Raw genomic sequence first — 27,307 nt, forward strand, 5'->3', positions numbered from 1 at the left:
GGCCTAGTTAGTTTCTTTTAAGTAATGTACAAGTAGAGAAAGTATGGCTAGTAAGTCAGTACAGTGGCAAGATAGTTTAAAGGAAGAAGAGGTGGACTGTAAAAAGAACTAGTAAAGGAAAAGTTGCATTGCTGAAGTACAGGAGAAGCAGCAGGCATGGTGTTTAATCAGTAGCTTCATGAAGTCCACCAAATAAATTAAAGCATATAAATTTGCAAAATCCTAGCTTTGAGAATGGCTTTAAGCAATAAAACCCACTTTCAAATAATATTTGACTTTCCAGACCAAGTAGTGTTGATAGCCTAGAAAAAGGGGTACTAGTATGCTCTTTTGGTCTAGTTCTGTAAGAGGGTGTATTCAGTATTGCTTGGTTGGGTTTTGGTAGTAGGGTGCTGCAGGGGCGACTTCTCTGAGAGGCTGCCAGAAGCTTTCCCCATGTCCAACAGAGCCAATGCCAGCCGGCTCCAGGGCCGACCCATCGCTGGCCAAGACCCATCAGGAATGGTGGCAGCACCTCTGGGATTGTGTATTTAAGAAGTGGGGGAAACAGTCTGTTAAACTGCAGCTGGAGAGAGAAGTGAGAAAAACAGCTCTGCAGATGCCAAGGTCAGTGGAGAGGGAGGTGGTGTAGGTACTCCAGGCACAGGAGCCTGTGGTGAACACCATGGTGAGGCAGGCTGTCCCCCTGCAGCCCATGAAAGTAGATGGTGGAGCAGATTATCCACCTGCAGCCCATGGAGGTGGATGTGCCTAAAGGAGGTTGAGACCCCATGGAGGTTCTGGCCTGGAGCGGGTTCATGGCAGGACCTCTAAGCTTGTTTCCTCTCTTTTTTTCTTGATTGGTGTGATTTGGCAAAGCAAGCCGTAAGATCTCTCCAGTTTTGTGTTATCTGGCCAATATATTTAGCTGTATTTGGAATAGTATATTTCATATTTTAGTCTTTATCTTGCTCTGTATACTTTCCTTGAAGATGAGGTAGACATTTCTAAATTGTTTTATTTAAAATAAGCAATAAAAAATGTACGCTTTAGTTTAGCATGTACTGATGTACAAAGAAAGAAAAATGTGATTTGGAGGGGAAGGGGGGGAGTAGGGGCTCCCCTTTTCATACAATTTTCACTTTGTACTTAAGCAGATTTCAGGGTATCCAATCACATTTAGAAATATAGTATGTTTTAAAAATGAGTAGGCCCTTGTCCTGGTCAAGCTACAAGATGATCCTTAAAGCCCAGAGAATTAAATAAGCATAAGGCATAAAAGTAGCAGACTAAGAGCATCACTTGCTCTGTCACTTACTTTATTATCTTAGACAGTAGCAGCAATGTCAGCTTTTAAATAAATGAAACAGAACAGTTAATCTTGTGCTTTCTTATATAAAAAGCTGTTTTGTTTCAGACATAGCATTTTTACTGTAAAAGCAGACCTTGCTTTTTACAAAAAAAAACAAAAAACAAACAAACAAACAAACAAACCCACCCAAAACAGCATCTGAATTTGAGCTATTCATTATCTTCTAGTGGATGTAGTTCATTTTATGACATTAGTCAAACTGAATCTCTTCCCCCTCTCTGAAAAGTTCAGTGCCAGGATTCTCCCTAGTTATTAGAGATTTTTGGAAGCATTGTTTTTCAGATCTTCAGATACCTTGTGTTTGATCAAAAGATACTTGCAATTATGTAAAGTCAATTCTATTTAAAGTTTATCATGTGAAGTGCATGAATCTCTGGGCTACTTTTAAAAATGCTTGCAGGAGATATGACACAAAACCTTTATATATGCAAAATTGTTTATCCCTCAGTTGTATCATTTTCATAACATTTGAATGGTAATGACTTTAGTAAATTTGCATGATTTACACAGGTATAGGTGTGGTACTAGTGAAAGAATAAAATTCTGTGCCATTTGTAGAGTAAAATTTTCTGAATAGGAAGTTCTGTAAACAAAGGAAAAAGTTCTGTCTATAGGATAAGATGTAATTTTAAATTATTATGTACAGTTTTGTGCTCATTTCCTCCAAATAAACTAAACTAATTTAATGGTATTATGATACTTAGTGGAGCCAAACTTGCCTTTTCTTGATTCCTCTTAAAGTTAATCCCAGAGATTTTAATGCTGTAGAAGGTTGACCTAACACAAAATAATACTTGGATTTAATTGGTCAGTGGAATATATAGTGAATGAAGTATTAAATGTTAGTGAAAATAAAGTAAATATAAGTAATGTATGTTTCTTTTTGCAGTGTTGGAGCAAAGATAGGTTAGTATAATTGGATTGATTCTTGTCTCCCAGTGCAATCAATAAAAGTAATAGCTGACAATTATGTTAAAACAACATTTTTAATGACTAAACAAATACAGCGTTATTTACATGTTCTACATACTATGAACAAATCTAATATTTAGGTACAACTGAGAAAGAAGAAATTTCCAATGCATGGAAACAATGCTATCTTTGATATAATTTACAAAGAAGCAAGAATTTTCAACAAAGGCTGCTTTTCAGTTGTAGAAGGGAACTTCAGTGTTGTTAAAAAAGAGAATTCTCTTTTTTCCTTATGAATGCTTTGATTTCCTAAACTCTTAGTGCCCAAAGGATCTAGATGCAGTTTGTCTTATAAATCCATCAGGTAGATGTTGGTTTATTTGAATAATATTAAGTGATGATGCTTTTATCCATGTTTTTCGTCACTAGATAGATAAATTAGTATTCTCTATTTATCTATTAATTTATGTTTTAGGAATTGGATAATTAATCATAATTAGATAACATATAATTGGATAATTTCAGAATGCTAATAGATAAATCTATCTTTTTTGACCTCTGTTCTCTATATTTTCTAATTGGAGAGGATGGAAGGGAAGGAAGAAAAGAAAGCCCTTGTTCAGAAACTCTATCTCTGTGTTAGAATAAGGTAATTTAGTCTCATTCATAAACAGAATTATTTGCCTCCATGGTTTATGTTCAGGGATGATTCAAAGCCTTTGCTCTCTTGGTAGTCAGAAACCTAATTTCTAGTAAAAATTAATTTGTGAGCAATTCCTTCTTGTTCTACAAGTGTTTTCTATTTTGCCAGACACTAAGGGTTTTTGGCCTAATTGCATTTTTGATAAAGATCAGTCTGTTCCATTTTTAGTGGTTTTAGCTCAGCAAGACTGGTCATCTGTTCAGGTGTCAATAAGGTATGTGATTCCTATATGATATTAGTAATCTTAGGCTGAAGTTTTCCAGATTTATTTAACCTGTCATGACCATGGTAACAGGAATTCAGTGTTCCAGATGTCTTACCAGTATCTTGTTCAATAGTGTTACGCCTGTCTTGTTCCTTACATTAAAAGTTTTCCGTTGGATTTCAAAATTTTATTAGTCATCACTCTGGGACCTTTTCCTTCTGTCAGCCTGTGACTCTTTCTGAGTGTTTTGTATCTTCTTTCATTTTCATAATACCATCATTTCTCACTGTTATAATATTAATGCAATTGCGATCGCTATTGAAATAAGATATTTTTGTTTTGTTGCTAAAATTTGACATTTTGTATACTAAACTACTTTACAGTACTTTTCCAAAGTGGTCAATTCTGTATACTTTCAGTAGTCCATCACAATAGTGCTAGGAAATATTACTCTACCAATTTAATTTTGTTTTTCTGAGCAACATGCTTTCTTCAGTACCTACATTTTAATCCCAGTTGCTAGTCCACTGTCGTCTGTTATCCACAGCATATCTGATATTAGTAGGTTTTGTATGTATTAGTACGTATCTGATGTCAGTATGTTTTTTTCCTGTATTCTCTAGCCCAGAATCATGCATTAGCATACATCCCAAGTGCTTTTTATTTGATTTCACTCAGCTTAATATCTGCATTAGGCATAGGTCCTTCATAAACTGTTTCTGTCTTACTACTGTTCTATCAAGGCTGTCTCAGACATCCAAAATCCCCAGCATAACAAGGCCTCATGCAGCAAATTGCATTGTCTTTTATTTCTTGTTCACAGCTAACCTAAATGTAGGTTCAATAACCTAAATTTTTTAGCTTCCTCCTGTTGTTAAGTGTTTTGTTTAGGCCAATATACTATGAACTCCCGGAAGATAAATATTTATTTGTTCCCCTGAATCAGTGAAAGACTGCTCACTTGGACAGTCTTTGCACTATGATTGTGTGATGGAATGCTTTCCTAACTCATGGGTTACAGCACTGCAAACCAGGCCACAGCCTGTAAATGTCTCTTCAGCTTCTGAGTGCAGGGAATGAGGACTTGCTCTTCCTTCGCAAGTGAGTCCAAAATTTGTGTCTGTATATGTGTCTTCATAATTGAGTCTTCAACTGGAAGAAAGTTTCATATATGTGATCCAGGAAATACAAGTGTTTTAAATGTGAATAGGAGCAAAATATTTCTCTAAATTTTTAGAATGATGGATACCAGAAGGGTTTGTTATCAAGGCTGTAAAAGTCAGTTTTAGTCTGTTTACTTTCACTGTATGCTGAGGAAAGGTTAGAGACTGCATAAAGGCAGTGTTGTGAAAGTTTTTTTGAGATCCCAGCTGCTCCAAACACTGAGGTGCTCTCTATTGTATTGGCAGTTAGAAACCAGAAGTGACATTGGAAATTCACTTAAATATGCTTTTAGAAAAATAATAAGGAAAGTGTTTATCAAAGGGAGCATTATCTATTTAAGTTTTTGATGTATTATTCCAGTTTCCCAAAAGGATTGCATGAAATTAGTTTGTGACTGAATGGAGAATGTAGTCCTGAGAATAGATTGATGACAGTATATTCTGTAGTTTTTGCTACTGCTGCATTTAAGCATTTGGAAAGAAAACCATGTCTAGCTATTGTCTTGGTTTGAAAAGACAGGTGTCTGCTAGGGAAGGCAGAAGCCTCCCTTGAAATGGAAAATGTAAACCCCTTCCCTCTGAATGATTATAATTTTGAAATTAAAAGGCTCTTCGGCAAATATATGGGAATAGGAATAACAGTTCTTTACTAGGAAAATTAAAATACAAGTGTAATAGTACAAAAAAACCCACTGACAGGGTCAGAATATAACCTGACACCCTGTGGGTCAGGGTATTGGTAGCAGTCCAATTGGAATGGTGGCTGCAGTCCTCCTGCAGTGACAGGTATGGTTCTGTTGAAGCAGTGATCCTGTAGAAGGGTGGACTTTTCCTCTGAAGGTCCAGTGGTGGTGTCAATGAACCTGGTCTTCCTCTGGGAATCCAGTGGATAAGACAGCTGCTCCTCTGGGAATCCAGTGGAGAAGGCTGCCTTGGTGTCCCAGTATCTCAGATTATATCCAGGTAGGAATGCTTGGCTCCTCCCTCTGGGCAGAGCTTCTCGCAATGGGATGATGTAATTTTATCAGTCATGCAGTGAGACTCAATGGCCCATTAACAGAAGATATCTCCCTAGAGATATCGCTAGAGATTGGTTGTAGAAGAGATAAAGAAAACTGCCCAATTAACAGAAGATAACTGCTCCTCCTCTAACAGATGGTAATAGAATACACGCCCCTAGTCACATCTTGTAACCTAGGACAGTTATGATAATCAAAATCTAGACTTAGTGATACACTGAATATGGGGAAGAGGATATGAGACCAAGTCAACAAAAGCCACCAGGTGTTTTGTGAGGCAGTGTGCTCTGAAAAAATAGTGATTTTTATGGTTGTGTTGTTTGTCAAGTTGATAATCCCCTTGAAAAATTCCTTTGTAAGCTGATTTTTCTTTTCTGTTATGTAAAAGCAGATGGAAATCCTCCAAGCACTACAAAATTCACTAAGTTGCCTCTCCCAAGACATATCAGAACACAGAGCATGTTTTTCAGCCAGTCTGTTCATCAGGTGAATAGGTGGGTGGATGGAATAATGCACTTTTGTGGCTGAAGCAGAAGTCATCGTTCGTCCTTTGTTCTCAGTGTGTAACAAGTGCCTTTGGTAGATACTGGGTGGCATTTATACAGTTCACTCTTCCTGCATTCTCAGTCCTGAGCTAGTAAGGGTACTGCTGAATGTTGATCTTGTGTTCTTGGCCGAATGTCCAATAATGTGTCTTTAATGAAAACAGCTGTTGGATCTGCTCTTAGCAATGTGTTTCCCAATGCCATTCCTATGACTTGCATACCACATGCACTGAACCTCATCCTGGAAGAATGGCCAAGACTATTTGACAGTTTCAACACCACAGTTGCTCCCATAAAGAGCTTTTGCTGCCAAAGTACCCTGAACTTTGTAAGTCAAGGTTTTATGAACTGAGGCATGTTCAAAATATTTGAATGGGCTACAAGCTCAAACAGAAGCCACAGAATTGGTGTGAATTATTTTTGCATAGCTCTTTGTGCAAATAGTGACAATTCATCATAGGAAAAAAACCTATGGAATTTAAAAACTGGATGTTTTGTTAAGAAGCATTTCAGTAAAACATGAGTAAATCAGAACAACAGTTTACTATGTCTCTGTGTGCTTCCATTAAAAATATGTTTTGGTGATTTTCTATGATCTTGGACTACATATTCTGTTGGTATAACTTTTTTCCCCTAATTTATTGTTCTACTGGAATGTAATACAGAAATATTTTCTGTAATTTTGTTGAATTTGGTTGTGTCAAAGCACATGGAAAACAATGGAATTGTGTGGCTGCAGGATTGTAGCCACTGTTAGACTTAAGTGATAAATTCTGAAATCTATAACTGATTATTTAGTGAGTCTATATTCCGCAAGTGAATATCCAAAGTAAACCTGGATTGTTCGCTATTATGAATTGTAACACTGTTTTCAGACACCCATTTAGGAGGAACAAACAAAAAAACTTACCTTTTTCTCTGCCTTCGCTTCCCCTATCTCCCTGCCTTCCTTTTTGTCTTAGTCCCCCAATCCCCTCTTTCTCCCTCCCTATTTCTCTCCCTTCCTTTTTCCCTTTCTCATAATTCTTCTCCCTCTTTCTCCTCAAACTCTGCAATGGAAATGTGTTTGCATTCGTGGAATGTGTCTATTCAAATGATAGCCTCTAATCCAGGGCTGGTATGTGAATAAATGTTCTATGGATCTCATAATACACTCAAATATGTATTGTTTTCTTCTATAGATTTTGTTGTTTTATCTTCCATTTAAAAAGCAGCAATAGCATTACTTATCTTCACAACCTGCATGCAGTGTTTGTTTCAACAGGCAGGCTACTTTCTGATCAGAAGATCCTAAAAAACATTCAGAGGACTCAAATAAATGCAGCTATCTGAATCAGTAAAATTAATTGATAAACTCTTTAAGAGAGAATAACCTCTAAAGCATTAGACTGCATTTTTGGTGTACACTTTCCTAAAATTGTCGACAGAACACAAAACTCAAGTAAGCATGGTTTTGTGTATAGCTTTTTGAAATCTCTATGAAATAATTTTACTGTTTAGATTATCTTCATTGTATAATGGTATGCATATGGATGCAAAACCTGCTATTTACAGAGCTTCCTGCTCACATTTTGACTATCTTGCTGCCAAACACTGCTCAGGAAGCTGTTCTTTCTTCTTTCTGTGGACTCTTGTACGAATTGATTTCAGAGGAAAATGGAAACTTTATGCATAGTTTAGATTGTGATTGAGTGGAAGAGAAAAAGGAAACTCAAATACTCTTTACCTCAAAGTGCCTTTTCATTTTTTTCTCATGTATACCACTTTTGTTTTCCTGTTTTTCAACTTTTAGTGCTGTATTAAAATGCATAAGAACATGGTGATAGGAATCTGTAGGAAAACTGTCAGGGCTTAATTTTTGTTCAGTATGTGTTTTATATTTCCTTTGGGTGTTGGTATCTTTTTCCAGCTTAAGATCCAAAAGTGTTACAAAAACAGATGTAGTGAAAATAAGCAAGAGAAGTCTCATTTCCTTTGGTGAACAAAGTTCACAATTACCTTAAGTGTAATTTTATGCATGTTGTACCCTATCAAGCAGTTTTGTTGACAAAACTGCTTTCTTGGATTTATCACAACTGATAAAAGATCAGTGGTGCCAGACAAGAATTTAGCTACATGGAAAAGGGGGAAAGAATGGGTCAGATGTAATAACATATTCTAGATGTTATTCCTGCCAACAATTAATGGGAAAATTAATTTTATGAAGCTCTGTTTACAGACTGACATCTGGAGGACTTCTCAGCTTGGATAATTTCCAGTGTGTAGATTTATGTACTACTATTCCTCCTCTTTTCCCCTTTTTTCCTTAAATATTTCACTTTTCAGATCTGTACCATTCAGTTAATTGTGAATGAATGTGAATTATTTTGTTGCTGTGATTTCTTTTAGAATTCAATGTGCATAAAAACTGAAAATGCTTGCTAAAACAGATATTCAGTGAATACTTATCGAAATGTATTTAGAGATATATATATAAAAAATCAGAGTTCTTTTAACTTAAAGAAGTTTTGATCAGAGAAGTCAGAATATAGACCATGAGTAGAACTTCTGAAGTATGAAATGAAAAGCTTGTAGTCCTAGCAAAAAAGGTCTTTTTTTTTTCTTTTTTTTTCCTTTTTTTTTCTTTTTTTTTTCTTTTTTTTTTTCTTTTATTTTCTTTTTTTTTTTTTTCCCCATATAGCTGTCCTTCTGAGTTGTAAAATGTTTCTGAATCACAAAAAATCCTGGTCTACTATGGTATAAATATTATATTGAGTAGTGTGTACTTATGCCTTTTCTTTTTCAGACTAGTGAAATTTTGAAATTTGCTTTGAATGTTTCTCTTTCAATGTGACAGTAGTCATAGTGTGGTCTCTGCACCTTCCCTCCTGTGGGAAATCATAGCATGTTGTCCAGGGTATCCATTGTTATCTTGAGGATGTGTATCTGTGCTGATTGGAGCAAGAAAATGGAATTTCCTGTTAGTTTCATTGGAAGAAATGGGTACCACTTGTGTTGAGGCGGGCTGTGTGTAGATGAGGGTCCAGTCATGCGACTCAGCCCTGTGCATCTGACCAAGTTAAGGGACATGCTTAGCAAATTTGAGTAGCTCCTTTATTTAGAAGGTCATACTGGTATTAGAAGAGCAAGGTAGAAATGATCCTGTAAACCTTGATCCTGTAATAGTCATTGCCTCAAAAAAGGCAAAAGTGTAACTATTATATTGCTTTCTTTTCTGAATACTTATTTAAATATTGTCACAAAAATCCTAATGAAATCCTGCCCCATTGAGAACAAGTGGTTTTAGCACATGGAATGCCTTTATGAAAAAACAGCATTTAAAAAATAGTTCACAGGAAAGAGTTATTGGCATCCTTGCAGAAGTAACATGTTATTACTACTCTTAATATTGATGCTGATAGTACTGCTCTGTGGGTTCTGTCTAAATTTTCTTTTTTATATAAAATAGTATGCCACTGGTAACATTTCAGTTGTCAGTATTCTCAGTAAAATAATTTTATGGAAGAAGTTAATTTTACTTTTAATTGTAATAACTTCTGATGGTATGATGACAAGTAAATGTCAATTAATCTCTCACATTAAAATCAAAATCATGACATCCTGCTTCCTTTTAACAAGTAGTGTGTTGTAGCTAAGGACAAATAGACCTTTTCCAATTCTTACTCAGTTACTGTCATGATTGAAAATGAATGAAATATTTTGGCACCAAAGGCCACCAGTCCTCAAGGCTATGTAAGTTACTGAATTTTGGGTTTTAGAGTGAATGTTAGAAAATTTCTCTATTTCCATGTAGAAATTCAATAGATACTAATTTGGTGAGTTTTCACTCATGCTGTTACAAAATGTTATAATACTAAAATGTATGATGCCATTCTTAATAGTTCTTTGGGGCAAGAAACCTTAATTTTGTATGCTGTATTTACAGGCTAGTGTTTAAGAATGTAGATTTTATCTGAACAATAAGAATGTGAAAAATCTAAATTTACTTTTAAAGCACTGATTTCCATTTCCTCAAATCTTGTAGTTTATATTTTAGTCATAATTTTCAAATGGCCACAGGAGTACTGGTTTACAGATATTTATTTTCATTTAGGCTGTTGGTACATTTATATTTAATGCAATGTCAGACATGACCCTACTGTTACAGTATTTTAACATGAAGAAGTTTTTTTAATTTCCAGTTTTCTCTTTGATTTTCATAGCAGGTATCCTAAATATTTGAAGCTGTCATGGGTTGCAAGTCTGACACATTTACTCCTGACCTTCCTTTACTACTGACAAAATTTGCTTGCTGTAAATCAAACATAAATCCTGTGATGCAACTTAAACTTTCTCTCAGGGTGTATTTGGATAAAGCAGCTTGTGTCTTTACTCTTCCTTAGGAGCCAAAGCTGCTGTATTAGTTCTTTATCTGAGAGGATTGAGTGTTTTCACGGGCTTCACTGGAGCTGCTGTGCTTTACCCTGGCTAGTCAGGGTGGTACATTTCTGCGAGACATGGTGCATTGGTTTGCCAGTGCTTCTGAAACTGCCAGGGAAAATGCAACTCTCCTACTTAGAAATGCAACCTTATTTTTAATTTTACTCTTTTAGTTTAGTAAAGGGAGGATAGCCTGTGTTGCTGCAAATTTGATGCACTTTTTATGGGGCCTGGAGTAGAACATGTCTTTTCAAAATAGAACAGCTCTTGCATGAAGGTAAAAAGTCTGTGCGCACCATTGGGAGTTGATGTGCTGCTTACAAACATGTGCTTTCAGAGCCCAATAGATGAGTACATGGATTTGTTTGCTTGTTAGTGGTGTTCCTGGGAGGGCTGTTAGGAAAAGAGGTGGCTCAGCTGTGTACTGTATTGTTGGCAATGCACTTACTATGAGGCCGTCTTTTTGCTGTGGAACAGTGACACATCCTCCAGTGTCCTGACCACAGCTGTTCTGAAATAAATGTACATCAACCTATACCACTGCAAGCTACTCCAGCTGATGCTACTACTACTAGATTATACCTCTCTTCATAGTTTAAATGTAGGTATTTAAACATATTTGAAGAAAAAGAGCTGTAAGTAATTGTGTTGTCTAATGAATGGCTCATAAAGCAATATTGAAACATACAAAGATGTTATACCATACATCCTATAATCACTGGAGTAAGGCATGTTATTGGACACTGAATATGTCCCTGTGTTTTCTCTAATAAAAATACTATATTTAATAGCCCATCCAAAAAAATCAGCATGCCATTCTCTGTGGCAAGCTAACAATCTTCATAAGATTTGTTGATTTTTAAAAGTTACTTCATTCACACTTAATTACTTTATTACAAAAATAGCTTCGAGTAATCTGATCTTTAATAAAAATCACATTATTTTCCATGTTTTATGTGGAACCAGTTTTGCATATTCTGTGGTCTAAATTAATTCAAACTTTTTTGAGGATGACATAAGTAGTAGAGAGAATTCATTGAAACATAATCAGCCTTCTAAATAATGGTAATAGTTTTCTTTAGCAAATATTTCCTTAAAGTGAAAGTAAAGACTATTTTAGTTTTATGTGTTCCTGTCAGCTAATTTATCGACTCTTTTTCCTCAATTATGCACCAGTGGATTTGTTTTGTTGCATAAACCCCACATTGTGTGTTCCATTTCCAACTAGGTGGCTGTGCTACAATCCCAGAGTCTGATCTAGAGGAAAGGACTGTTATACCAGGCTCCACAGCAGTGTTTGCCAGTCAGGGGCAGACCACAAAGCAGAAATCCAAGTCTGGTAAGAAAAGGAAAATTATGTTATTTCACTTAGAGGTGTACAGCTCATCTTTTCAGAGTGCTTGTGGACATATGAAAAAAATGGCGCATATTTCAGCCTTTGTTGGCATAATTTCTAGCTTTTCTTGCTACAATAGTGCAATGTGTAGGATTCTGAGCTTATCCAGCTTCTTCTGTCAAGAATGGCTCAACTGCAAAGGTCAGTCTTGGAATTAAATAACTTCACAGTTCAAAGGTTTTGTGCTACGTAATACTTGAGATTCTCACAGGTTTTATTCACGATCTCTTCCACAGAGGCAAAATGAAACTAAGGGCATTTTGGTGTAATAAAGGGACTTTTTTTTTCCTGTGGTATGGTGGTTACACTTTGTGCCAGCTGATTAAAATATGGTCATTACTTATCTTTTGTGGGGAGACTTCCTAGAATTTCAGAAAAATATTATTGCATATAATAAAATGAAATTATACTGGCTATAAAATATGCTGCATACAGTGATGACACATTTTCTGGAAAGACTTCTTGCTGCCGGGAACTGTGATATAGTGTTAACATATTTTAAAAGCAGCACTGTAAAGTACTGCCTTGCAGTTTAATAAAGTGTCTGGTAAATTCTCAGGGTTTAACTATAGCAATTTCACATTTTGCTTACTAAGTTGTACCTTCACACTTCTTTTCCCCTCTCCTTGTCTGATTTTATCCTATAATACTTATTATAAAGTATATTTGAATGTTGCTTGTAAATCAGAAGTCTTCTTTATGGATAGGTGTTAAAGTTAAGAAAAGCAGCTTAGAGATTGCAACCAGCAACAGTCAAAAATAAAGTCCTTACACATCTGCAAAACCCAGTCAATTGTGTTTTCAAGAACCATTCAGCTGCTTGTTTGCCCAGCTAACTGTAGCACAGACAGGCAGGGAGTTGGAATAGATAGTTAACTTTAATAGCAGAATTTACATTAGCAAATTTTTAATAGTGGGCAGGAAAGAAGGATATCTAAGGCAGCAATGTATAATAATGCCACAGTGTAACTTAAAAATTAGTACCTGCTTACAAAACAACCTGAAAATCCCCTGAAGACATACAGCTCTGACTTTTCCAGAGTGCGAATTACCTGTGGTCCTCGTGGACTTCAGTTCATTAGAAAAGAGCCTGTCAAAGTTGACATAAATATAGTTTAACCTTTGCCGTCTGGCTATGTTAAGTAACCTCCTGGTAATGGAAAAGTATGTCATCTCTCTGATGTAGGATACAATCCTGATTAAATTCCAACTTCAGGCAACTAGGCTAATAAATCACAAACATATGGCAGGTTATTTCTTTGTCTGATGCTCCCGTCTTCTGATCAAGCACATATTTGTTCTTCAGTAGATAGTGTTCTCCTATATTTAAATAACCTTATTACTGAAAAGACTAGCATGAGTGGAAAAGTGTAGAAATGTATTCATGAGCTCCAGAAACAACAGCATGGGGACCTGCATATCCTAGTCTAGGTCTTAGCCCATGATATAAATTGAGATTTACGTCACATAGCTGGCTGTTGTTGCTTTGTAACTATAAAAGGCAGAATGAAAACTTTGAAAGCTTTTAAAAAGTCTTCAGGTTTACAGCCATGTGTTATACTAGTGAGTTTAATTCATTCATGGTAAGAATTGACTGCCATCTGCCAGTTAGTGCTGCAATATAGAGAACACCTAGAATATCTGCCACCAAGCTGTCTGGAAATTCTAATTGCTATGAGTGTAAGAGCCAAGGGAGCTACTTAAACCTGAAGGTAACAGTAGGCATGAAATCACAGCCTTTCAATGTTTTTCTGTACATGATATTTTTGGACTGAGTTCTTGCTCAGGCACTGCAGCAAGACCATGGTGATTACAAAGAGCCCTCAAAGAATATTTTCTGTGTCTTATGTATCTTTTTATTTAAGTTTGCATTTTATTCAACTATGTGAAGTAAATGACAGAGAAAAAAGGACAAAGAGTAAAAGTAATTTTTCTTGATATATCTTCCTTCGTTTCCTAATGGAGTTCAAGACAGATTCTCATGATAAGTTGAGGGTTGGTTGTTTGATGACCCTAGTGACCTAGTGGGTCATTTCCAACTCAGGATGTTCTGTGATTATATGATAGTGTGTTGTATGAGCTATGCAAAGAACTGAGGGAAATGAGGGACTGAGACCTGGAAGACTGTTCTGTGAGAAACAGTGCTGTAGGGCATCATCCTGTCACAAACTTGCAAATTATCTCATGTAAAGTATTATATTGAGACTTTCCAGGCAGCTGCTAAGCATGTGAGCAAGACTTTTGGCTTTACTTGTAATAGTTACTTAGGAGATCAGAAAATGACATCTACTAGTCATCTACAAGTCTGTGGAATGAATGTGGCTTTAGCCCAATCATGGAGTCTCTTTGGAAGGGGAATTACTGGATTTATGATGTTTTCTTTTAATTGCTGAAATAGTTCTCACTGTGTTGTTTTTCTTATTTTTTCTAATCCAAGTATATTGTGATTTCATAGTAGAGAATGGGATGACATGAATGATATTTGGAAGCTAATGGTATTATTGCAGTTGTAGGAGTAGATTCTTTTAGATGGCTTTTGCTTTGAGTAGGTACAAAATACTCCTTTGAACATTCTCTGTCCCAGTGAATGGAAAATATTTATTCCATTTCTTACCATCTCAAGGCATGGCATCTGTGTGCATTGCATTGAGAGGAATAATGTTAGCATGATAAATCCCTGCTGATTTTGTTCTTGCTGTTTTGGTTAGGAGGACAGAGCAGCATATATTGCATATAGACTGCACAAGCCTAGTGGAGAGTTTGTATGTAATTTGAAATTCACTTGTTATGTCTTTACTTCTTCCATGAGTTCTCAGCTATAATACCAATGCTGACCTCTACTGCAGTCAAAAGTACGAACGTAGTGATTATAGACTCTATGTAAGTACTGTGGAGTTCCTTTATCTTTTCATGTACTCTTCCTGCTGTCTTCTGTTTTCTTCTTTACAAATAATGAATTTCTAACCAGAATTGCATCTGCTTGGGTGATTTGATTTAATGGAGAAGTTTTCATGTGTTCTAGAAGGTAGCAATTAACAGAGCTTTGCAGAGCTCCACTTCTCAAGCTCTCACTTGTGCTAGAATATTTCTGATGGAATTAATTGAAAATATGGTTTGTCACAAAGAGGTATAAAGAAGCTCTTGTACCTGTAGGCTTTCTAGAGAAATCTCTAAGAAATATGGGAAACTACCTTAAAACAGCAATTGAACTGTGGTGGTGGTGGTGAGCTTTAGGATGTAATAACAACATATGCATTTATCAGTATATAGTCCTTAAATTAAGTATTTTGAACTCCTTGTATGCCCTGTGCTACATGCTACTTACTAGGATAGAGAACTTCCTAAAACCCTTTTTTTCCAACCAATACTCCTACTGATTATTTTACACAGAAAGGGTCTGGTTATTTTTTTGTGAATAAAGAGTTTTATGCTGGTAAATCATGACTAACTTCACTAAATTGATGGAAAAGCAGATTAAAAGTTTGTATAAATAAAGGAATGTTTGGCTTGAAAAATGTGTCTTGTTTTTTTGGTTGATTTTTGGTTGGGTTTTTTTTGTGTGAAACCATTGTGCTGATTACATTGCAATTACCTTACTTGTTCAGGATTTTACAGCACTGGGAGTCAGATTTGTCAAGTGTCATGACATGCAGGTATTGGAATTTTCACAATTTTTAAGGCTTCATTTTCCTGGCAGAATTTTTCACCTAAGATCCCATAAACCTATTCTGTAGATAATCTATCTAAACAACAACAAAAATTTTAATATTTAAGGGAAATATTTGCCTGACTTTGCCATGATAATTCAGAATAATGTCTCTTCCTAAGAGAGCAGTATGGCTCCGTATTTACATTTATTGTTTAAACACAAATATTTCTGAAAGCAGTTATAAGACAAAATATTTAGCATTTGGATTTGCTACTGTGCTTCCACTGTTTTAGTTAAATTCTTTGTATGTTGCTGTCATGCAAATATTTAGATGGCTTAAAGATTAAATTTCAAAGTTCTCATCTTCTATGATTATATTTAGTAAAGTAAACAAACTTCTATACTTTAATACTCAAAGCATCTAAGACCAAAAACTGTGTCAGCATTTATATTTATGATTGGAATAGATTTTTAACTGTCTGTAGTTTGAATCTGGATTATTATTTTTGATTAAATAGACGGGCACCCATACATAGATGACACCGAGGTCGAGCTATAAATTCCAGTAAAACAAGATATTCTGAGTCAGATGTTAAAAACACCCTCCAAAGTTGCACCTAGACACTGTACAGCTGCATGTCTTCAGTGTATTTTATTTGTTTTGTTACTTTTTCTCCAGTATTGAATGGCAATGTTCATGTAGAAGAGTATCTTTCTACTTCACCCTTCTAATCAAAGATTGCTGTTTTTAATAGCCTAGACAATTTTAGGAACTATGCCATGGTTCCAGCTCACAAAGATGTTTACTTGCACAAACTTTTTAATAGACAAGATTGAAACTATTTTCCTTTAAAGGGTCCAGGGACACATGTAAATTTATTTATGTGCTTAATTTTTTCTTATGAATACACAACTGTGTGAAACTGCAAACTACATCTGCTAAGTAGCTCATCAAAAAATGATGTAATATAGGATGAAATTTTGTGATATTGTTTCATATATTTGATTTTAGAAAGGAGTAGAGTACTCTTAAACACTTGGCTTTGTAAAAAGAGTTGATAGTAAAGAGCTTTTGGATATGAATTGCTGCCAGCTCTCCACTGAGTCTTATTTTTGTGCTGAACTGTTCTTAATATTATTTCTTGCCTGTACATATGAGGAAAGGCATATGCTGGAATTTGTTTTGAAGAGTGAGTAAATTTCCTGTGAAAACTCTAAAGCAGGTCTGTGAAAGATTTCTATTTTCTCTCAGACATATATTGTTTATATATTGGACTAATAACTGGCCCTACATTTTCAACATGCATGAGGAAGGTGCAGTTGGCCTTACTACTGTTATTGTAATTATCGTAATTTGCTGCACTAGTAATCATTTGAATACTGATGTTTTTGCCAATTATAGCAAAAGTGTTTGCAATGTACAAAGCAATTCACTTTTCCAGGTTTGACAGTATAATAGGACAGAAATCAATTGTACTACTAACTGTATTGTATATGAGATTAAATAAAAGGGAAATGTTTAAGTTAAGCTAAAGATAATTTTGAAAAAATGTCCATACTGTCTAGAGGGGGATTTCATAGTGAACTTTCTAAACAATCAGCTGAATCAATCAGTACTGTTTGCAACACAGCCTTTTCATGGCTACAGTCTTGAACCTGAACTTCTGTCTGAAGTTTGGTTACTACACTCATGGCATGAGTTTTTTAACACTTATTTTTAAAAAATAGTGAAGACCCAATTAACAGGGCTCATCTGAAGGGGTAATTGTGATGCTGACAGTTTGAGTACAGTTTCAAGCATTCTGACAAGAGAGTTGCAACACAGTGTTTGGTCATTGGCTCACAAAGAATCCTGAATTAGAAACAAATCTGTCAAAAAATGCATAAACTTGTGATGGCCTCAAGTAAGTGAAAGCTCCTTCAGACCTAACCTTATTAGTTGCTCACTTAGGTATTTCCCACTGATGTATTGTGGTATTATGAGACTAGATCCTTCTTTCTTTCCGTATGGACATTGCTATACAATAGGAAAGATACCAGGGGCCTGCAGCTGGGCCCACCTAATACTCCAAAATTACTAAGCTAATTGTTTCCACAAGAAAAGGTGCAAAGAAAATCACTGGGCTACAAAAAGCCTATTTTTCTGGAGAGGGTTGAAGAGATTTATGGAGGTTTTCTTTTCCACAGAGTCTGTTTTTCTAAAGAGCAGTACAGCTTAAGAGATTAATGTGAGAATTCCTTCATTAAGTCAATACCAAATGAAGTATAGTTTCTCTTTTAGCAAGAGCTTGTATATACATCTCCTCTGAAATGTAATATAGCACATGAGAACACAGCAAGTCATATATGTTCTATTATTTGCAGATTGTGCTATATTATAATGTGTATTGCCAACCTGCAGTGAGTAAAGAGATCAGTCTCTGTTTGCCCCATACCAGCAAACCAGTTGTAGTGTTTTACAAAGCACTATATATATATACCAGTCATAGTGTTTTACAAAATGTTTTCATTCAGAGATTAAAAAAGTCTCTGATTAATTTCTTTGTTTCATGACTGTCAATGTAACAAAGAACTGAGGACTACCTGACACTGCTTCATGGGTTGTCTCAGAATTTGCTGTGACATCACAGAAAAGACCTAGGAAATGAACAAGTCATGGCAGAGACAGCCTGACCCTTTTCCTTCAAATTTGGTGTCTTTAATAGAAAGAATTGTTTGTGTAAAGTGTTCTGTTTGTTAATGAAGAGAGAATTCAAAGGCACTCTTAAACTCTTAAAATTATTAGCAAAAGGTTGCTATTGCTGCAGTTAGGGAGCAGAAAAGAGTGATACGAGGCATAACAACATATTCATGGCCATATCCAAAGATTTCTGGAATCTATCAAAAATCCTTTCCTTATTTTTAACAAGACCTGAACATGAGAAATCCTGATGAGGTAAGGAATACATAAAAGATAGGTTGAGAAGACAGGGCATGCTAAATATGAAACAAACCCAAAAATAAAATCTAAACACATTTTTAGGAATTGTGATTAGATTTTGTAGGCAAGAAATGAGAATTGTAGCACAGTGGAAGAAAAAAAAAAACTAAACAGAAGTTTAAAAGCTTTTTTTTGTGACTAAATGTTGGTTTTCATATTTTCTTGGCAGTTTTCCTGCATAACTATGAGCTTAAGTAGATGATTGTCTGTCACTAGGATTCATTACGCACTTTTCTTCTGCAAGTAAAGATGGGTAGGAAAGAAACTAGTCAGACTTCTCTGTTATTTGCTGCTGCCCACTTTTCATATGTGTTGGTGCAGATTAATACTCCATTTTCCTTCTGAGTTTTTATAAGACATCTTGTGTTGCTTTTGTTTCCTCACACCAGTTATTTCCTCCACTGCATCAAGTGTTGACGTTTAAAGTGCACTCTACAAATATGCCCAGTGTTCTGTGTTTTTTCTCATGGATTTGAACTGCTGGCTACTGTATTCTTTAGCTCACATGAATTCTTTTTACTGAATACTCAGTAAAACTTGTTTCTCAACACGTATGTTTATCTACCTAATGCACTACTGGCTCTCCAGTTCTGCAAACAAAGCTTTGTATCTAGTTTTTTGTTTAACTAGAAAATCATAATTTTTGTGCAGAACATGGATAGCTTTGAATTTTATGTATTCTTTGGATTAGTGCATTACTCCTGGGTTCACTTCTTTTATCAGATCTTTGTTGGTTTGTGAGATAGTACACAGATATCTGTGTTACTTTCTTGACATTATAGAATAGTATCTGTAAAATTTACATTCTGCTGTTGGTTCTTTATATTTATTTGTGTTAGATATTAATGGTTCCTATATGTACATGTCAGTCTTTGAGAACTATAAACATATCATGCTTTTCTTATTTCTAATGAGGTGTTATTATTTAAGAGAAAAAAAAGGAGAGAATAAAAGGACAGAGACACTCATCAATGTATTATTTGAATGCCTGCTCAAAATGCCAAGCCAAGAAGACTTTAGATGTTGCCAGGCATATTGAATCCTGCTCAGGTTTTCATAGCCTGAACAACAGAGTTGGCAGACAGCCACTTCTGGCTTCTGCCATCCATCTTTGTATAAAAGAGGTAATTAAATCGGAGGCATTCAATAGCATAAAACAGAGCCAAGCACTCCACTTTCAGATCTCCTCTACTGCTGAAAACCAGTACTGCAAATTTTAGGAGATCCCAAAAACTTATTGAGCACTCCAAGGAGGAGTTTTTGTGATGCAGAAACTTGGAATTGTATGACTTATGTATTATATAAAAGTCAGATTATACTTAAGGGTAAGGGTTATTTTTATCCAAAAACTGCTTCACTGCCTTTTTAGAACCCTGAAGTTAATATTTTTGTAATTGTTTGATATATCAGATGAGTATTATTTATTTGTTAATTCCAGGATGAGCCTTTAAAATGGTTTTCCAGGTCTTTTTTTCCAGGTTATGCAAAATGCCAAGACTGACTTTATAGCTTGTCAACATTGGCCACCAAATGGAGATTAACTCTAGATCTTTAGGAACTGTTTGCTGGAAAAAAAAAATGACATTGTGGAGGTGTTAGAGGTTATTTTCCAAAATATCTTCTTTTAGAAGTAATTTTAGTGTCTTGCACCCCTTTCTCCCCTCACCGTTCCAGAAGGCAGCCATCCATATTATGAGCTAATAGCTTAAACGTTCTTTAGAAAAAGGAAAAAAGGACTGTTTTTGAGATACAGGATTGCATGAAAGTACCTGAAACTGCTAGGATCAGTTCTCTCTCCCTGAGGGCTGACTCTGCAACCCCCTGAAAAATAAGGATTTGAATGGAAACAGTGACTCTCATTTAAAGAACTGCTGACACGCCTCAAAAGAGGGAGCACATTCCCACATGCTCTTTGTTGGAGAATGTTACTGGAACTGCAAATAGGTTTTCCATGTCATTTTGTGGAAATTATCAGTGCCATTACAAGCCACTTTGGAGTTTTGCTAGAGCCTTGAATTGTCACAGAATGGATATTATTGGTAATATGATGTATATTGCCAGTTCACATCATCTTAGTTAAATAATATTGTGAATAGTATTGAAATATTTCTGGGGTTGGAATAATAATTTTTTTCCTCTTAATTATTGAAATGAAATAGTCAAAATGCTACTGCACCTTCAAGGTTCTACCACTCAGCTTTTATATAGAGGCAATGTGGTTGCCATTCTTGTACAGGTAGGTGATACTGTGATCTTGGTGTTTATATGTCTCAAAAGAGGCTTGTACCCTAAATCTCAGTAGATAAATACCCTAAATCTGTTGTAGATAAAAATTTTTCTCACTCTGGTGTGCTGGAGCAGTACACATATCGACCATGCTGGCTGTATCTCTTAATACTGGTTACTTAAAATGGACACTACAATTCTTATTTTACATTTGTATACTGTAGTGTTAAGAGCTCTTCCACAGTTTTTAAATTCTTCACTCACTTCTCCAGAGTGAGCATATGCCTAATCCACACTGTACTTTTAAAAGTAATATCTTATGGGGCCCCATCCCTGTGTGCTGTCACAACCGTTATAGCTGATGGACTGTCACAAACTCCTTGAATTAGTTCTCATTGCCTGTGATTGTGAGATGCAGTACATGTGACTAGGTTGTACCTAATATGCATCTGTCATATTTTTAACTTTAATTACTGGAGAATTAAATGTAGTAGTTATTGACACTTTGACTGTAGTTAATGCGGGTCTTCTGATATCTGCTGATCAAGGGACAGATCAATTGTAATGGCAGAATTCAAGAGTTAGGCTTTCAGAACTGATTCAAGTTCACCACACTGATAAGGGTGATTGGATGACTTTGTTAAGGAATTGTTTACTACCCTGGGACCAAACAATATTACACTTAGGAAGATTTCCACAAGAGGGACAAGCAATAGCAGAGCAGTAGCCCTTGTTATTAAAATGAACAGGTCCAACAATGCAGTGCTTATAACTTACCCAGAGGTAAGCAGTTATTTTGTCAACCTCATCAAATATTTATCAGCCATCTCTGCTAAGCACATTCTACTTCGGAGTTATTTTGTGTTGTACTCCACAGAGTATCTTCCCAGCTATTTCACTTGTTAGAATAATTATGTCTTCATGTGGTTGGGTGTCATCCTCACCAATTTAGTATTAATCCTACTGAAATGTTTCCAAAAGTAGGATACGAGGCTGAAGTAGGAATGAATGAAAAACTGGGTAAGTGCTGAATTTTTTAATAACTGCTGGAACATACAACCAGGTGTACTCCTGCTGCCCAAAGCAGTGCATGAAGCAGGTATGTCTTCCCAATCTGTGTTAATGTATATACCTGTGCATCAGGATTTAATGAGCAGTAGGTCAATGCACAAGGCTGAATAAGTTTAGAATTTTGGAAACACAGGCTGGAAGCAAAAATAGTCTGTATTTCCTAGGACAGATTTTGTTTTCAAAGTTTGGTTCTCTTTTAAAGGGAAAAATAGAAAGATGTTCCAAATCCATTCTGTTAATCAGAACAGGGTATGATATTTAGAGTGGTGTTAGAGCTAAGTGTGATTCCTTTCATGGTACCCCTAAAACAAATGTATGATATCACTTAATGAAGACACATTTCTTTTATTAGTGTCATGTTATTTTATGGCCCACATTCCCTCACAGGACAAGGTGAACCACAAGAGAAAACCTGTAGTTCCTTAGCTTGCTCAGTTTCTAAATAGAGCAAAAAAATTTGTGGCACTGGTAGACTACATAGCTTTCCAGCTCACTGTGTAGTTACTATGTTGCAAATAAGATACTACTTAATAAAACCTGAACTCTTCATTTAGTTGTCTTTAAATATTTTTAGGGCCCTTGCCCTGTAGAAGGCCCTTACCTTTTTGTTTGTAATTGAGTTGAATCAGTGATTTATTTTTTTTTAATATGTTTTGACTCAGAGATATCATAGGTGTCTTCAGATCTAATACCTTGAGTGTCAAGGACAGAGTGATGGTCTGTGTAGCATTGTGCAATACCCCAGTTATGTATTAACACCCTGAAGAATACTACTTTAGAAGTTAGAAGCTAAGTTTGTTTTCTGTAAAATAGCCTTAGCAAAATGTTGTAACTTGGATTTTGATGTGATCTCAATCCCGTTGAAGAAAACCTTAAATAGTAAAGGTAGGAGTAAGAAATAGTAAAATTATATGCAGTTAGAGTCAGAGGTCTGCTGTGGCTGTGTTTATCAAAAAAGTTTTGTTCTTTTCTACCTTTATTATGTTGTGTATATTCCAGCAAATGTTACATTTATTTTCATGTTTGAGTACTAACAATTTGTCACTTTGAGCTTGGCAACTGCTGTCATTGCTGGTGAGAAAGATGAAAAAGGAGCAAGGTAAGAACAGGGGATAGAAGACAATAGCACAGTAGAAAATACATTAAATGTACCACATCACATGGGTATTAGTTCTCTCCCCTGTACTCATAATTCAGTAAAGCTTTTGATTGTGAAAAGTGTAATTAAAAACACGTGCATGGTTTCCCCTGGGCTGCACTGCTAGCAGCATTAAACAAGCAATCACTGCAACTGTTCCTCAGGCCTGTTGCAAAACATGCCTGAAAAGATAACTTCTGCAGAGCCTGGGGTAGCTAACTCAAAATTAGACTGGTTGTATCCAAATGAGCTACAGCCTCGAGTGGGGAGGTTGCCATGGCTTTATCTTCGCATCCTCTCAGCCACCAAGTGTTTCTTTATTCACTGGTGCCAGCACTATTTATAATGACCAGATGGTAAGGCAGCTTTAGGGAGCTGAACAGATTGAAATTTCAAAATGTGGTTCAAGCTGGCTTTTTTATAACCTTAATCTTTATCCGTATAGACAGACCATCAGAAGGAAAGGTTGCTGTCTTGTGGGGTCAGTGAGCTGTAACTGTGTCCACAGCTGCAAAACTGCTAGTTCTGCTGTGGGAAAGGCTGGTATGTGCATCATGATGCAGGGAGGAGAACATGAACATCCCTGTGGCAGCAGACCATAGCTATGTCAAATTAAGTATAAAATGTGATTGCCTTCTAGCTTTTGACTTGATCAGCCATCTGAATCATTCACCTCATAGTGGCAGGAGCATGAGTGCTGGGTCAAGGAATAAGGGAATGGGGCAGCCACAAGCCCCACCTTATGTTAGCCTATGCTGTCAGAGTAGCTAAAGCACAATCAAACCCTTAAATAGGAGCATTGAGAAAAGAATCCTTAATGCTTAATAGGATATTTTGTGTGCCATGCCTTATTAAATGTAATTGTAAAGTTATTCTGAGTTCTCTTACCTAATGAACCAGTCCTAGAAGTACTGGTTTATTTTTATGCTGTGGAAGGTGGTTTGTGTATGATGGGGAACCTCTTCATTCTTGTGTTCACAGTCCATTGTGCCAGAACTCATTTATGCTTTTTCCTGGCAATTTTCTCACAGCTCTAAAACTGTGGACACAGGACCTAATCCAACAAAGTTTTTAAGCATATGCACTGCCAAGCATATGTAGTCTCACTGGACTCACAAGGGAGTATAGTAGGCAAAGTGAAAACGCCCTCTGGTCTTTCTCTATCAGCTGTACTTGGTCCTTCTTGGAGTAAAATTGGTTGTAAGCCTGAAAGAAATGTCATATTAGGACAGCTGCTTCTTCTGTTCTCCTTAGCATTTCCTTGGTTTTGTCAAATGGAGAATAGGTCAAGACTTCATCATGAACACAAAGCTAAGCCAACACATAAATACCCTTGAGCAGCAGTTTTAACATTTTGGAATATTTATAGCTAACAGCTAAATTTTAGGATAACAAACTGTTCAAGGTCTGTGTAAGTTCATTTTCTCTAAAATACAATTTTTATTCTGGATGAATTCCAGATGTATGAGCATGGACTAGAGACCAATGTGGAATGGTCTAAAATTAAATACCATTCTTTCTTTTCTTTCCATTTGTTAATAGGACTTTTCAGAGAGGCTATTTCATAAACACAGTATAATAATGTGTAATAATAAAAAAGGGGACAAAAAAAGTTGCATTTCTTCTGCTATCTGAGAACTGTTCTGACAGTTATGCACTGACTATAAGTCATGTGTTACATCCTGTATTTCAGTTTCTTTTCTGGATCCTCAGTATTTGATGTTTACTGTCCTGTAATACCCCATGGCCTATATTGTATTCTCTAATGCAAAGACAAACTCAAAAACATAGACTGTTTAGCCAAAACTGATTTCTTTTCTCATTAAGTGATAATCCTTAAGATCTGTATTTCAGATCTGTTTTTTTCTGTTGGTCAGCTTCGTTTTGAACTGATCCCCCTTCTACTCCCACTTTCTTCTTTTTATTCTCCAAACTTGGAGTAATTTTTCTTATTGGACAATATTCAATTCTTTTCAGTGCTCAGTTTGTAATATTCAGTAGAGATGTTGAAGGTTCTAGCAGTTATTGGTAGTTATGAAGGTGAAGGTGATCAGGACTGCTGGATTTTCTGTCCAGATATGATGGCTGCTCTGTAGTTCTGTGATTTTTGTAGTCTGGATTTCATTCAGAAGAATTAGGTAACCATTTTCTCAGTGTGTTGCGTGTTCCTGAATTGTAAAGAACAATCATAGGTGGCATGTAAAACTTACATTACATTTAGAGAAAGGTAGTTGAAATAAATACAAGATTTCAGTAGTTTGCTCAGAGTATGTTTTCCCCTAACTGAATTTTGTCTTATCTGTATTTACTATCCATTTGTTTCTTCTTTCAAATTCAGGGTCATTTCTTATGCAGTTTAAGTCAATGGCTCTCAGGGTTCCTTCCAGAGCTGAGCATTATCTCTCAGTTCTTATTGCTCAAAGGACTGATTCTCTGCCAGGTTCATTCCTGAACTTCTCCAGAAGTGTGAATGAGTACTAATTATTACCAACAGGAATTTACATAGGCAGCTACAACTAAAGCAACAAAGGTGTTGCCTCAAACTATTCCAGAAGCACACCTCCAGAAGGTTTCTGTGTGAAGCTGATTTTGTTTCCTCTTAAAATCAGATTCTTGGTTATTTGCAGAATCACAGAAGAAAGGTGAGAGAAATATATAATACAATTGTAATAAATAATCAAAAAGTAGCTCACTGAAATAATAAGTATCCATGCAATTCAGTCTAGAAAACCAGAAAGAGTTTCCAGACTTATTTCTGTAAAACAGTAGGAAAGTATATGTGGAAAAGGTGGTAACAACTGAAGTTTATATAGGAATTTAAAAATTAATGTGAGATAAATTAGGTATTGTAAGCAATTTTCTAATTCTCAAAATCATCTACCTAAATCACTATTTCAAGCACAAATGATTTTTTTTTTCAACAGTTATTTGGTCTTGGAATTATCTGTGGTTTCAGTACTTCTCAAAGTTGTCATCTTTCAGGGGTTACCTGTTGAATGCCCTGTGGTTGTGGGAGAAATAGCCTATAAAGTTTTGTTTGTTTGTTCTTTTAGTTGCAAAAAGAAACCTGAATGCTAATGTCTCTAATTTTCAGACTAGCAGCTGTGAGACATGCTTGGTTCTTATGTCCCAAAAGAAGGTGGAGGGGGCTCTTAACTCCCAGTGAAATATTCTGTTAACTCTTGAAAAGCAGGTCTTTCATACTTGTCTTCTCATCATTATCTACTTGCACAGAAAAATAGAAGCTGGATTTGAGTTTCCAAGGTAGGTTTTTAAAGCCATTTTAGGTTTTTGGAATGTGATTTTGCTTTATATGTATTATTGTCCATATTGCATATCCATGGTGATGTACTTTGTTCTCTATTTTTACAGCAAATGGGATGAGTTTTAAAATCTGCAATATACATTAAGCAATGCTTGTTGCCTGAATTTGTCATAAGTAACAGTTTCAGAGGAGACTATTCTTGGCAGGCACTGCTTGAAGTAGAATTAACAGGCTCATCATGATAGAGATCCCAAGAGATCTTCTCTCTTTGTACAGATACAAAATAACTGACAAAACTTTCCATAAGAATTTCTGTATAGACATTCCTTTCTTTTGTGAACCTCTTTTCTCTCAGAAAAATATCCATCTTTCCTATCTGCTCATATCCATTTGCCCTGTCATATGACACCTCTTTCCACCTGCCATTCCAGTAGAAACTGGAATCATTATTTTTCAGTTGTTCTGGCAAGAGGAAATTTGCCTCATGTTGAGATGAATTTGAAAAATTTGTAAAAAATTTGCTTTGATTGGCAGCATAGATTTACAGTCAATAGAAAAGGGAATGTCTTGGTAATAGATTCACCTTTGCTGAAGTGGCAGAATAATTCTGGTACTAGGACACTGAAAAGCAAACTGATTTGTCAGGTATTCTGATAATCTAAACATTGGCACTGGACAAATAATTTTGGCATAGACTCAAATCTTTCCTCTTGCCAACTAAGGGTGGCATATTAAATTTTTTTAGGGGTAGTGTGCATTCAGGTAAGATGAGAAAGAGTCTATCGTGTTGTGACCAAAGGAGCTTTAGTACAGGTCAATGTGCTGAATAGTGGTGCTTTAAAATTATTTGATCGTAAATTTATACAGAGATAAAATATATTGAACATTTATGAAGTCCAGTTTTTTTAAAGACCGAACAAACTCTGAATGCATTTTCAGTTTGCTGAAGTCTTGACCTCTATAACAGATGCCTGACAGCAACTCTTGGTTTATCTTGGGCCAGTGAGGGACAACAACATAATATGGAAATGTTTTTCAAAACCTAAGGAACAATTCAGTTAAATTTTTAATTTTAATAACAAAATGGAGAAAAATATCTTCAATGTGTGCTCCCCTACACTCCCATTCAGGAAAGTGTGTTAAGACAGAGCTACATTACAAATTTGGTATTCTGCTCTTTATTTCTTCCACGCTGTCCCATATCATTGCCATGGTTTTAGATGATGTGTTAACGACTAGGTATTTAATAGAAAAGGCAAAAAATG

At 35.8% G+C, this 27,307-nt stretch overlaps 1 protein-coding gene across 4 annotated transcripts in view; it reads left to right on the plus strand.

Moving 5' to 3' along the window:
* Positions 1 to 27,307, plus strand: part of BBS9 (Bardet-Biedl syndrome 9) — a 299,597-nt gene that overhangs the window by 162,975 nt on the left and 109,315 nt on the right. For 2 of the 4 annotated variants that reach the window (XM_053990445.1, XM_053990515.1), the window contains exon 23: positions 11,546 to 11,656. The exons of 1 other annotated variant lie outside the window; for it this stretch is intronic. In XM_053990445.1, the coding sequence (XP_053846420.1) occupies positions 11,546 to 11,656 (111 nt within the window). Of the gene's footprint in view, positions 1 to 11,545; positions 11,657 to 27,307 lie in introns of those variants that run through there. One more of the 4 variants, XM_053990599.1, reaches the window with a different exon arrangement.

Source organism: Vidua macroura, chromosome 1 (assembly GCF_024509145.1).
Source record: "Vidua macroura isolate BioBank_ID:100142 chromosome 1, ASM2450914v1, whole genome shotgun sequence".
In the NCBI taxonomy this organism is placed as follows: Eukaryota; Metazoa; Chordata; class Aves; order Passeriformes; family Viduidae; genus Vidua; species Vidua macroura.